This window comes from Impatiens glandulifera, chromosome 5, assembly GCF_907164915.1.
Source record: "Impatiens glandulifera chromosome 5, dImpGla2.1, whole genome shotgun sequence".
Classification (NCBI taxonomy): Eukaryota; Viridiplantae; Streptophyta; class Magnoliopsida; order Ericales; family Balsaminaceae; genus Impatiens; species Impatiens glandulifera.
In genome coordinates this window covers 16,752,571-16,766,915 of record NC_061866.1, presented here as the reverse complement: position 1 = coordinate 16,766,915, position 14,345 = coordinate 16,752,571, and the positions used below count along the sequence as shown (strand labels likewise).

The 14,345-nt window shown below is 32.2% G+C and overlaps 1 protein-coding gene across 2 annotated transcripts; it reads right to left on the bottom strand.

The window, feature by feature from the left end:
- Positions 1-2,283: 2,283 nt before the first annotated feature.
- Positions 2,284-8,169, bottom strand: LOC124937577 (pentatricopeptide repeat-containing protein At1g18900-like). Of its 2 annotated transcripts, XM_047477863.1 has the most exons (2): positions 7,873-8,169; positions 2,284-5,061 (listed from the first exon to the last, which is right to left on the bottom strand). In XM_047477863.1, exon 2 carries the CDS (start codon positions 5,056-5,058, stop codon positions 2,596-2,598), a length of 2,463 nt encoding a protein of 820 aa, XP_047333819.1. In that variant the 5' UTR covers positions 5,059-5,061; positions 7,873-8,169; the 3' UTR covers positions 2,284-2,595. The 2 variants fall into 2 exon arrangements, with proteins under 2 accessions (XP_047333819.1, XP_047333818.1); XM_047477862.1 differs by lacking the exon at positions 7,873-8,169 and having other exon boundaries at positions 2,284-5,111.
- Between the last annotated feature and the right edge of the window lie 6,176 nt (positions 8,170-14,345).

Sequence of the window (14,345 nt, the reverse complement as noted above, 5' to 3'; positions counted from 1 at the left end):
GTATTAGTAAGTTAGTGCAGATCGGTTATAAGGTAAAGCAGGCGGTAAGTAAATAACAAGACAGGTTTTTATGGATGTTCGGAGATAAAACTCCTACGTCACCCCTTCCTCTCGAAACCGCGAGAAGGATATTCACTAAGGAATACAAATCCGATCCAGACTTATTTCCTGCTCGATAACACCCGTACAATTTTAACCGAAATTGTAGAATACACTTCAAATAAGCGCTTTAAGCTTTCTAGAGATAGAACACAATATGTGAAAATTCAGAACTTGTAACCCTCAAAAATCCCACGTTTACTCCTCTTCAGTTCCTTCTTTTATAGATGAAATGTGCCAACGGTCACATTTTATTTCCTTGAATCTGATTGGTTGAGCAGAGGTTCAGTGATTCAGACCTGGCGGTCTAGTCTTCTAATATGTAGGTCAAACCGGCTAGGTTTGTCTTTTACTCAATATGGCAACTGTCGGTTGGGCAGTTGTCTGTACTTGGAAGATTGCCTTTCTGATTTATCCTGAAGTGGAAAGATCTTGTAGGACGATCTTCTGCAGCCTGCAGACTTTCCTCAGACTTGTATGAATATGTCAATGTTCAGTCTGTTCCTTCGGTATCATTCTCAACAGATATCTAAAGTATCTTTTTGTACTGGTCGGTTGTTTAGGTTAACTGGATCACTTCCGGTTTTTCCATTAGTTTCTGATTAACCGACTGTTTAGAGATTCTGGCCTTCTGTTTTGACCGATCTTGTCTTTTTTGTTCGCTCAGGTTTTTGGTCGGTTTGATTACTTGACCGGTTTCGTTACTTGGCCTATTGAGTTGCTTGACCGGTTTCATTACTTGACCGTTCCTGCATAGGAAGTTTGTTTGTGTTAGTTTTATTAACCGATCTAATTTTATCTAACAACAACTTATGCAAAAAATGTGTTGAAACAGTTTGCAATGGAGGATTACAACTCGAGCAAGTATCTGTTGGAAGCAAGGTTGCAGCTCCGAAAGGATATGGAAGAAAGCTTAGTGGATCAGAAGGAGTATAAGAGTATCATCTGGTGTCTCAGGTACTTGACGTATACTCGACCCAATATCTCTTATGCAGTTGGCATAGTGAGTTGATACATGGAGCAACCTACCACTCTATACAAACGGGTAGTAAAACACATTCTTCGTTATGTGAAGGGAACGACGAGCTATGAGATTTAGTTAAGAAGAAGACGAGAAGTTGAAGAACTCGTTTGTTTTACTAACAATGACCTAGTCGGTGACACATACGACATAAAAGGTTCTAGACGGATGGTGTTTTATCTCAACAGGAATTTTATCACCTGACAATCTCAAAAGCAGTGAACTATTGCTTTATCTTCATTTAAGATGAAGTTTATGACAGCTACTACAGCATTGTGCCAAGGATGTTTGCTGAGAAACTTGTTGAGCGAGGTGTTCGGATGCGAGCCGAGACCGTTAACCCTCTATATCGACAACAAGTCCGCAATAACATTAATGAAGAACCCGGTGTTTTGTGAACGTAACAAACATATCGACACTCGGTTCCACTTCATCCATGAATGCGTCGAGAATCGACAGATTGATGTAGAGTTCGTAAACATTAGAGATCAATGTACAAACATTCTCACCAAGGTGCTAATAAGAGTCAAATTCGCGGAGATGCGAGAGCTACTTAGTGTGAAAAATCTCGAACCAAATCAAGCTTACGAGAGAGATTGTGAGTTTAAACATTGATTATCAGTAATTGAAAGTTGTTGGTTTTTATTGTCTTTTAATCAATTATGACTTATTTGATTGTCTTTTAATTAATTATGACTTATTTAATAATTAATGGACTAGCCTGTATGGATAAACAATTTAGAATTTTTAGGCTAATTATTCTTTTATATGAGTTATTTGTAAAAGTTAATATACAATCCTCAATACTCTTAAGATTTTTCATATTTAAAAATATTATTGTCCATCCCAATTTTTCAAAATTTCATTTCTTCGTACTCGTTTTTTTGGAAGATCTGATAATCAGAACCAAGCAACTACCAAGCAACTGTTAACTATTATTCAATTATAAAATATAAAAATTAAATTAACCATTAAACATATGAAGCACAAGTTATAAAATATTGATTTAAATAAACACAATCGGAATCATCATAAATTATTAACCAATAAGCTGAACGAAGCTAAACCAAATCTGTAAATTAAGCTTACTAAATAGAAAGTGGAGAAAGTCTTTAACTTTAGCAGACTAAATCAATAAATGACTTGTCAACAAACATAATCACTTTAATTTATTTTTCTTTATAATAAATAAAAGAAAAAAACTTGTCCTCAAAGTAATAGTAATTCATTAGATGTTTAGCCCCACATCTTAAACTACTACTAATATGCATGATGAAGATCCCTCAAACAAAGAATTATCTTAGAAAATAACCAAAACTAGTTGGGAATTCAGAAACAGATATTGGATAAGCTTTTGGTAAAAGAAAGGATGATGAGCCAGGAGTCTATTACTTCCCAAAACAAAACTCAAAACTATAGTTGGAAAATTTAATAAATAATGCATAAAATAATATAGCTTCGGATAAGCTTATTCATCAGAGTAAATGCATCCTCTCCACATAAGATTGAAGCAGCCACCTGCTAAGAGGCTCCCCACATCCCACAAAACAGCCTGAATTACCATTCTCCATAAAAAACGGAAACTGAAATAAATCAAGCAGTTGCTGAACAGAGTTCCTGACCAAGGAAGCCCCAGTGACCCGACTCCTCCTACCCCATCCGGTCACAATATCAATCCTGCTGGGACACACCCCAGATCTCAACATCCTCTGCCGAAATCCTGCGAGAGTTCTCGACAGAGCCGTTACAGCAGTCCCATCGGACATTACATGCAGATTAATCAGCCAATAACACGACCCTTTCTCCCTAACCGCATCTGGATAAATATTCTTCATCGCAGCCACTTCCCAAACCAATCCAGCCTCTTCCTTCAAATCCGACTTGTGAAGAAAATCCACAACTGCATCAACCAGACCTCTCTTCCCCTCTCTATCCTCACTATGCATCATGTCCAAGAAGCGACTCACGTGGTCCCTCACGTTCTTCCCATCTGGTCCAGCTGCCTCCGGCATCGTGACCAAAAATGAGTGGGCCGGGTGGGCCGTGATACCCATCAGCTGGCAACAGAAACCCATGTCGTATGACGATTGGGCTTCAGTGCAGCAGCTAAGAAGTAAAGTGTAGGTCTGGAGGGACGGGGTTAAGCCCATATTCAGCATGTTATGAAGCAAATCATAAGCATCTGAAAGCCGATGAACGCGGAGAAAGGCGCTCAACAAGGAATTGCAAGTTGGCACGTTTGGGCGTAGACCCTCGTTTAACATGGCCTGATACCAACTGCAAGCCTTCTCTACATTCCCATCCTTACCCCAAAGGTCCACTAGTAGACCATAAACTGGCTCATCAGGAGACCATTTCTTCCTTTTCATCTCCAAGAAAACTTCCTCGGCTTCCTTCAAATATCCATAATGCCCCAGAACTTCCATGACTATACTGTAAGTTATGTTATCCGGTTCAAACCCAGCTTTCTGCATTTTCCGATAAATCTGCAATGCTCTAGGATATTTCCTGGCTTTCGCATTCAAAGCAATCATTATATTGTACGTAACAATATTCGGATCACAACCCTGGCTAACCATTTCACTGAAAAGCTTATCGGCAATATCTAAATGTCCTGCTTTCCCTAAACAATTTATGATCACACTATAAGTGAACGTGTCAGCAGAAATGCCGGCCTCCTGCATCTTCCCATATATGTGCATTGCAAAATCGAGATAGCCTGATTTGGCATGAACATCGATAAGAGTACAATAGGTAACTCGGTCCGGTACACATCCCTCTCTTTGCATCTGCTCGTAAACGTCTACAGCCTCCTTCAAGTAGTTTGCACGTCCATAACTATGAATAATACGGTTAAAAGTAACAACATTCGGCTGACATCCATCCATTGCCATATGTCCTAGCAGCCTGTTTATGGCCGCGAATTCCTTTGCACGACCGAGGATTCCAATCATGGTCGTGTAGGAATGCCCGTCGTGCTTGAATCCAGGTTGGCATCTCAGCCAGTTGAAGAACTCGAGCGCGACAGAGAAATCCAGAACTTGTTTAAGAATTTGGTTTGCCTGATAGGCGTCAAAAGAGCAATTAAGTTTTCTAAGAGCGTCTTCAGTCCTAGGTCCCCATTTAAGCTGTCGCAAGATGTTAGAAACCCTATCTACCAAATATATATTACTATTTGGGATCGTCCTACTAGCAACTGAACAAACTCCATTATTAACTTTCAGAACTTTGCGAACAACTTCCCCTCCTCGAAACTTTCCTTCAGAAGCTTGTTCACTACATTGTCCTTTTGGTTTTTCTCTATACTGACTCTCTGAAATTTTGTTGTTTGATATACAATTAGGTTTTGCTCTTCCTTTAGTTGTACCATGAGGCTTGTCTGCTGCTGCCGCCTTCGAGCTGGTTGCCATTTCAATAGGCTGTTTCTCATGGACCCTCTCTCTCGGGTTGTTTTTTGTGTAGGACGTGACGGTTGGAGTTGGTCTAGAATGCTCAACCATGGAGTTCTGAGTTGAGCTGAGCATCCCATTTCCCTCAAATGTAGGAATCTTATAATTTACTAGGTCCGACAAGAAAATCGCAGCAGTAACACCTGCTGTAACTAATTTGTCTGTGGTGGGACTAGAATGCTCAACATTAGCTGGAACTAACCGATTAACCGAAAACCGGGGATCAATAGTAGATTTGTGAGGAGTCACGACCTTAACCACATTTTCTGATTTTGAAGAGCCTATCACAGCAGGCAAACTCTTTGACACTAAGGTGGGTGGTACTTGTGCATGCCGAATTGCATTTTTTGTCGATTGCTTACTTGTGACACACTTTTCATCTCCTGGACAAGTACATGAATTCCCATCTGTTGGATTACACCAAGACCCATTCAAGAAAAAAGACCTAGCGGTTTGTGAAAGAGAACCAAGCTGCTTAGTACGTAACATAATCTGCAAAATGAACATGGAAGGGGGAACAAACAGATTATCCTCTGTATTAAGAGCAAGTCACAAAGCTGAATAATACTTCAACAAGAAAATGCAGAGGACAATATTTATAGTTATAAAACCTTAGAAGTCTACAAGGAACAATATTTTCTCATTACACCAACCAAAGCGCCAAGGCAATGGCTAGAATCATTTTCCATCTTGGCTAACATAAAGTAAGGCTGCAAATGATATCTTACAAAATACCAGTTTCCAAATAGGTTCATGTGATGAGTAACAAAAGTATCTTCAATTATTTCCTTTTGAGAGAAGTTTCCAGATTCAATCAGATGTGAAAATTGATAACAAAATAATTGCAAGCCAACATGAACATCATCTCAGCCACAAATATATGGTAAACTCACTTTTATTTTCATAACACATTCCAAATTAAAGCAAAATTTAAGGGCAACTCATATACAGAAAACTGTTTGGACAAAGGGGACAGAAAGAAACATAGCCATTTGAAGATACTTTTGAGATTTGTTCGCTTAGAAATCATTCTTGTCGCTTGAGATAACTTAATGGGTTATGAACAAAATATTAGTTTCAAACATAAAGGGATGAATAAACCGAAGAAAAACAATTTTTTCTTGTAGATTGACATTTTAGTAAGTATGTACCAGATTGGAAGCTAAAAAGGAACTATAGATTGAGATCAAATTTAACTCGATAAAATACTGCCAAATGCCGGTGTGAAGGAACCAAGGTTCTACATATTCACATTCGGATTAACTATCTTTTATGATGTTAAAACAAATTGACTAAAAAATTGAACACAGAAACAATACAAATAAAATCCTAATCTCTGCGGGATGTGATTGATTAAAAATAAAAGATTGCATATAAAATGTATTGGGCTTTTTTGTATAGGATTAATATAACTAATTCATTAAATAAGTATTTTTATTAATGTTAATTCTAATTTATTTATTAATGTTTCTTAGCCACCTATGTTATAATTTTTATCTCAAAATCAACCTCCAATTCATGTCTTTTCTTCTACAACCTCCAAATAAACAACTCTCTACTAACAATTACAAATAAGGGCTTGTTTGGTCGAAACTCTATTCTGAATAAAAATATTTCCAAGGTCCCTCTATCAAATAATATTTGACTTCAAATATAATAGGTTACTAGAAACATACAAAATTATTTATTTTTGAATTTATCACTTTAAAAATATGTTTCAATCTCAAAATTACTTTTCTAGAAATCTTTCCTACCTAAAAATATCAAATCAAACAATCTCTTAATGAAGTTTAATATTAAAAAGAAATATGATAAATATTACTTTAATGTTTGGAAATATTTAAAATAATATATTTATTAACAATATATTATTTATATGTAAAATAATAAAATAAAAATACAATCCCCAAAGAATGAAAAAATTCATTTCCTTCTATATATTTAGCTTTCAATTTGTTAATTGAGTAATCCTATTTAATAAAATCTAAATGTTATAAATACAAAATGTGAATTATATAGAACATAAATTTCAACATGAAAATTTCAATAAGATAATTCAAATAGTAAAAATAGTTAACTAAGAGATCAAACATCATGGTTTGCTTTAAAATGAAGTGTTATTTTCACAAATAAAAAAAAATGAGAGTTAGGACTTATAGTAATATTAGCCCTCTATGATTTTTTTGCTCAAGTAAAAAAGAAAAAGGGAAGGTGTAGTACAATCCTAAGTTCAAATTTACACATAATTATTTTTTAACTTCTCAAATGAGGGGTTTTTTTGAGAGGGGTTTTAGGTAAACTTAAGCCCTAAGAATTAGGGTGACCTAGGTGAATAAAAAAAATATTATTCTTATTTTTTAATTTAGTAATTATATTTTTTTATTCTATGAAACAAATATGATAAGTTTATATTATTTTAACAATACTATCCTATTTTAGTTAGTTAAATAATTTGTTAACACATACATTGATTTATGATTTATGGATTAAATCTTATTGGTGCTATAATTTTTTATTTTTCTGATTTTGGTTGCCCTTTTACTATTTTACATTTTCTTTTCTTTATTAGGATAATATTAACTTCAATATTCTTATTTAAAGATAATATGCTAAAGGTTGATTTTTAAATCCACTAATAATTGAAGGATGGATTTATGATTTTACTAAGTCAAAATAATCACACCATATATTTTTAAGATTATGTTTGATTTGATTTTATTAGATATTATCACAATACAAAACCTTAATAAAATATTTATTGCTATTCAAAGGTTAAATAGTAATAGTAGCAAAAGAATGAGGACTTCAATTTTGTACCCAATAAATAAATGCCTAATAACATTTATTTCATGTCTTTACGCCCAAGAAATCCTCCTAAGGCTCTGTTTGATAGGAATTCTATTGCTAAATAAATATTAAATACTGATTTTTATTATAATTTGTAGTCTAATAATACTTATTATTTAGATCTCAAATTTAAAATTTATACAAAAAAATATATATGATATACACCTTATTATTGGAAGTCAGTTTTTATTTTCTTTAAGGCAATACATCAAACACCTTATGTGCAGCAAAGGGAAATGGAAGATGCTATCAATTCCTACAGAAAAGCTTCATAATATTGAATCCAATTCGTACATCAATCCCAAGAAGAATGCGTAAAGGTTGCTTAAGTTCCTAATGCTGCTAGAGTGAGTAAATTAGGAATCATAAAAAGTAATATTCTTTGAACATGGGTGAATGTAATATTCAACGCAATATAGAGACACAGTTACAAGGAGAGATAGAAAGAGAGATTACCAGTGAGGATGAACAAGGATTATATTGACTTTGCGGGAAAACCCAAGGCTCAATTCCGCTCAATTGCAATGTAGAAAGATTTGTTGACCGGCTTCAAGACCATGTCTGCTACAGATCTGGAAGTAAAAAGCCGATTCTGATGATCAGAAGGTTGAAAGGTTGGTTTTTGGTATCTTTCGCGGACCAAAAATGAACACGAGTCAATAATTTTATGTTGTTTGTGAACGCAAGGAGGATCAAATTTAGGGGTATGGTGTTGGAAGAAGAATAATAAAGTAGATGATTTTTAGAGAGAGAAAGAGGTGCAAGGATAAAAATATAAAAATAAATAAATTAAAGGGATACTAGAAGACGGTGATTACTTGCAACCCAAAAAATATCACAAAATAAATAAAGATATTTTTATGTTTAATTTTTAAATTAGTTGGGGTTCGTCTTCACGGGAAATTTGAGCAAATGACCCTAAAAACATGGTAAATTGCTTTTGGTGAGGGTAAATAAATTAAATAGCATTGTTGATTTTTTTTCTGACGAAAATGTCCCTAGCATCCTCAAGTTGCGTGACGCAATTTTTTATTTTTTTGTTTTTCAAAAAAATTTAATTATGAAATTTTTTGGACGAAAATGCTCCAGTTGCGTCACGCAACCGCGAGACAAAAAAAAAATTTGAAAAAAAAAAGAAAATATCGGTTGCGTCACGCAACTGGAGTTACGTTACGCAAGGGTATAATTATCATAAAAAAAAGGGTCACCAGCTCTATTTAAATTATTCACCCTCACTCCACTTCACCTTATTTTTAGGGTCATATGCTCAAATTCCCCCTATTTTGAGTAGTATAATAATAAGTATATAAATGAATGGTTCGTTTTGATACGGTATAAGTATATAAATGAATACGGACAGTGGATATTAATATAGGTCCATCTTGTTTTTTACATTAATATATATATATATATATATATATATATATTTCTTTATATATTAATTCTTAAACTTTTATTTTTATTAATATATTTTTAAACTATTTATTATATTGGTTATTATTATTATTATTTTAATTATAGTTTTTTTAATAAATAATTATATATATACATTATAATTATATTTATATTAATTATTTTATAATCTATATAATTATATTATATATATAACAACCTATTTAAAATCTTTTTAAAACATAAACTATATTTTATAAATTAGATAATTTCGTTAAAACAAAAATTTATTTAATATATATACACAAAATTATAAATTAAACTTAATAATCGCAAATGATCTAACAGTTAAAATGTTCTCAGTTCATAATTGAGACCAATATAGTGGTAGAAGTTCATAATTGAGACCAATATGGTGGTAGAAGACTAAAATATAATAATCATAGTGTTAATAATGTACGAAAATAATAATAGTGATGGTATGTTGAGTGAAAATTTGAAAAAATTTATTGTTGTTGGCTTATAAACTATTAAACAAGATTTTGTTTGATTAAAATTATCTTTAAAAAAAAAAAACTCATTTAAATAAATGTATTTGTATAACTAGTTCAACTAGACGTGTAAACTAATAAAAGTTTATTTAAATATATATATATATGTACTATAAAAAATTAGATCATCTAATCTAGTTCAATAAATAAAGTTATTTTTAAAAACCATTTATATATTTATTAATTAAATATTCACTTTTTCTCTCTTTTCTTTTTTATTAATTAATTAATCAATTTCTCTCTCTTACTTTTTATTTATTTATCTCTTTTTATTTTTATTTTTTTATAATATTTTTAGAATGTTTTTATTTTCTTTATTATAAAAAATAAAATTAACATTCTTTATATTTAATTTTTTATTCAGGGATTTATAATAATAGTAAACAAAATTATTGAGTTACTATTTTCTTTTTTATGTATAATCTTAATTATTACTCTTTGGTGTGGTTAGATTTGATTATTTTTTTTTGTGTTGAATGGTCTGTTGTTGTTGAAGGAATAAATCTTTGAGTATTAGCTCCTTAAAAAGATCAAATAATTTTAAAATAATAAATATTAATGTAGGAAGAAGCTAAAAATATATAGTCCAAAGAAATAAAATTAAAACAATCAAATATCAAATACTAACCTAATCTATAAAGAAAAATAGATAAATAGAGAGAAATTAAGTAATTAACTAATAAAAAAATAAAGAGAGAAATTAATTATTTAAATAATAAAAAAAAGTAGACAGTGATTAATTAATTAATAAAAAAAAAAGAAATAAAGAGAGAAAATATGAATATTTAATTAATATATATATATATATATATATAAATTTTTAAAAAATATTAAATTAATTTTTTTAGTTGGATCGCCCAATTTTCAATTTGTCAAGGTTGTTAGGATAGTATAGGATTTTGTTATGATTACATGAGACCGAGTCTTAGTAGATTTTAGGAGACGGAATCTTATATATAAACTCATGTCACAATCCTAGTTAGTTATGTTGTAGCTTCTATTTTGATTTTCTTAATAATATTTTCTATTATTGGTGGATGTCAAGTTTTATTTTGGTGAACCACGTTTAATATGTGTTCTTTCTTTATTGTTTATGCGATCTCTCGTATTTCGTTACAACAAACTGGTATCAGAGCTTCATGTTATTCTATTGTTTATTTTCTATTGAGAGAGATGACAATAGTTAGCATTAAGATTGACAAATTTACAGGGATAAATAGTTTCAGCTTATGACAGATCATGATGTAGGCTTTGCTGAAAAAATGGGATCTACTAAGGACCGTTGAAGGTGTCGGCAGAGCAGAAATAACTTGTTGAGATGGTCATTCTGGAGGAGAAGACACTTTCAACAATTATGTTGTGCCTTACGGATGATGTCATCATCGATGTTTTAGAGAAGGAGATTGTCAATGGATGATGATTGAAGTTGGAGAGCCTCTATATGACGAAATCATTCACCAACAAGTTGATTCTGAAGCAACGTCTATTCACCCTACGAATGTAGGAAGGTATGCAAATCATAGAACACCTAAATCAATTAAATTATATTATATTAGAATTAAGAATATTGATGTTAAGGTTGATAATGAGGATGTTTCCTTAATTCTGTTAGTATATTTGCCTACATTATATGAAAATTTTGTACAATCTTTCATTGTTGGGAAAAATAAAATAAGTCTGGAAGACATTAGGTCCGCCCTTCATTCGAGGGATTTACGCCATAAGGCGGTTGGTACAATTATAAACAGTCAAGATTCGAGGTTATTTACCAGCGGAGATAATGGGCGAAGGAATGATAAGAAACCCGACACGTCGTTTACTTCAAAGGGTCCTAAGCCAAATAATGTCTATAATTAGTGCAAAGAGAAGGGATATTGAAAGAACGAATGTCGTTTGAAGAAAAATCCACAGAAATATGGTTCTAGTTCTACACCTATTGTAAAAGATAATCAATTTTCTGATTATGATATTTCTCTCGTGGTAGATAGACACCCATCAAGTTGATGCATGGGTTCTTGATTCTAAAGCTTCATATCATATTTGTCCTCAAAGAAAGTGATTTGAATCTTACAAACAGGTAGACGGTGATAGTGTTTCTATGACCAATAATTTTGCTTACAAAATAGTTGGAATTGGCACAATCAAAATCAGGACACACGATGGTAGATTTTATAACTAAATGAGGTCTGACATGTTCTACTTATTACTAAGAATTCGGTATCTCTAAGTATGCTAGATAGTAAGGTATTTTAGTTCAAGGGTGAAAGTGGAGCTATGAATGTGTGCAAGGGTTCTGATATTATTTTGAAAAGTTTTAAGAATGACACTACATAATATTTTATATTTTTATTTTACAATTTAACTTGCGGATTAATGGACAGTCTAATGTATATCTAAAAAAATTACTACAATATATATATTTATACACAAAATTATAAATGAAATCCAATAATCACGAGTGGACTAATGATTAAAATTTTCATATTTCACACTTGTAAGCACTAAAAATCTACGTCCCAATTTATAATATTAAAATAATTATTTTAATTTATTTTTAAATAAATAAAATCAATATAATTAACCACAATGTCAAAAACCTATTTAAAACAATTATTATGATTAGTTATTGTGTTAATTAATCAAATTAATTAAAGATCATGGCCAAAAATAATAAATAAAATTATTTGAGATAAATGTTGTACCCATATTATCTCAAAATAATTTTAGAAAAAATTATGAGACAAAAATAATTAATTTAAAATGAATTATTGTATCCATTTCATTTAAAACAATTATTTATATTGGTGAACCACGTTAAATATGTGTTCTTTCTTTATTGTTTATGTCACATCCCGTATTCCGTTACAACAAACTGGTATTAGAGCTTCAAATTATTCGATTGTTTATTTTCTATTGAGAGAGATGGTAATAGTTAACATTAAGATCGACAACTTTACAGGGATAAATAGTTTTAGCTTATGGAAAATCAAGATGCGGGTTTTGATGAAACAACATGGCCTAAGGGGGTCGTTGAAGGTGTCGGCAAAGTAGAAATAACCTTAAGATGGTCATTCTGGAGGAGAAGGCACTTTCAACAATTATGTTGTGCCTTGTAGATGATGTCATCATCGAGGTTTTAGAGGAAGAGATTGTCGTTGGGTTATGGTTGAAGTTGGAGAGCCTCTATATGACGCAGTCATTCACCAACAAGTATATTCTAAAGCAATGCCGATTCACCCTACGAATGTAGGAAGTATGCAAATCAGAGAATACCTAGATCAATTAAATTATATTATATTAGAATTTAGAAATGTTGATGTTAAGGTTGATGATGAGGATACTTCTTTAATTTTATTAGTATATTTGCCTACATTATATGAAAACTTTGTATAGTCTTTCATTATTGGGAAAGATACAGTAAGTTTGGAAGACGTCAAGTTTGCCCTTCATTCGAAGGAATTGCCCCTTAAGGCGGTTGGTGCAATTACAAATAGTTAAGCTTCAAGGTTATTTACTAGTAAAGGTAATGGGTGAGGGAAAGAGAAGAACGTAACAAGTCGTTTACTTTAAAGGGTCCTAAGCCAAATGATGGCTGTAACTATTGTAAAAAAAAAGGACATTGGAAGAACGAATTTCGTTTGAAGAAAAATACATAAAATATGGTTCTAGTTCTGCAGTTATTGTAGAAGATAATACATTATCTGATTATGATATTTCTTTAGTGGTAGATAAACACACTCATCAAGTTAATGCATGTGTTCTTGATTTTGGAGCTTTGTTCATATTTGTCCTCGAAGAGAGTGGTTTGAATCTTACAAATAGGTAAACAATGGTAGTGTTTCTATGGCCAATAATTCTATTTACAAAATAGTTGGGATTGACTCAATCAAGATCAAAGCACACGATGGTAGATTATGTTGGGTCAAATTAAATTGACTAAAATAAACTAAGGAAATAAGTTTATTTAATGATGATATTATTTTGATGATTTATGTTAAACTTAGTCATGATTAAACTAAGCTGTCTAATTGTTTTGTGTAGGCACAAATCTATAAGACTTTGCTACTTCAGACGCGGTATGAAGCATGTAGTCTTAGACGTCTTACGTAGTTAAATGAGGTAGTCTAACTCCTTTAGACGTGGTCTAAAGGGAAATGTAGTTAGACGATTTAGTCTAACTCCTTTAGATGTTGTCTAAAGGGAAACTTAGTTAGACGAGGTAGTCTAACTCCTTTAGACAACGTCAAAAGGGAAAGGTAGTTAATCGAGGTAGTCTAACTCCTTTAAACGTTGTCCAAAGGGAAACATAGTTATATGAGGTAGTCTAACTCCTTTAGACGCTCTCTAAAGGGAAACGTAGTTAGATGAGGTAGTCTAACTCCTTTAGACGCTGTCTAAAGGGAAACGTAGTTAGAGGAGGTCGTCTAACTCCTTTCGACGCAGTCTAAAGGGAAGCGTAGTTAGACGAGGTAGTCTAACTCTCTTAGATACTGTCTAAAGGGAAACGTAATTAGACGAGGTCGTCTAACTCCTTTAGACGCAGTCTAAAGGGAAGCATAGTTATACAAGGTCGTCTAACTCCTTTAGATGTGGTCTAAAGGGAAGCGTACTTAGATAAGGATGTCTAACTCCTTTAGAAACTGTCTAAAGGAAAGCATAGTTAGACGATGTCGTCTAACTCCTTTAGACACTGTCTAAAGGAATACATAGTTAGATGAGGATGTCTAACTCCTTTAGAAGCTCAAGGACAACGGTCAAATAGATTCACACATTCGATTCAAAAAAGTTTCAAAAAGCAAAAGCAAACATCTTTCTTACTGTCTAACTGTATTCACATTGAAATTGCATATTATCTTTTATGTGAGAAACCTTAGTGTTGTAAGTTGAATAGAGGATGTTCTGTTCAACAAAGAGTTATCTAGATTAGGGAACTGTATCTAATTCAAAGTCTTTAGTGGATATCCTTCCGATTGTGGAAGAATGGGT

Excerpts from the sequence above, each read along its gene's own strand:
- LOC124937577 (XM_047477862.1), bottom strand. The coding sequence starts at position 5,076 with ATGTTCATTTTGCAGATTATGTTACGTACTAAGCAGCTTGGTTCTCTT.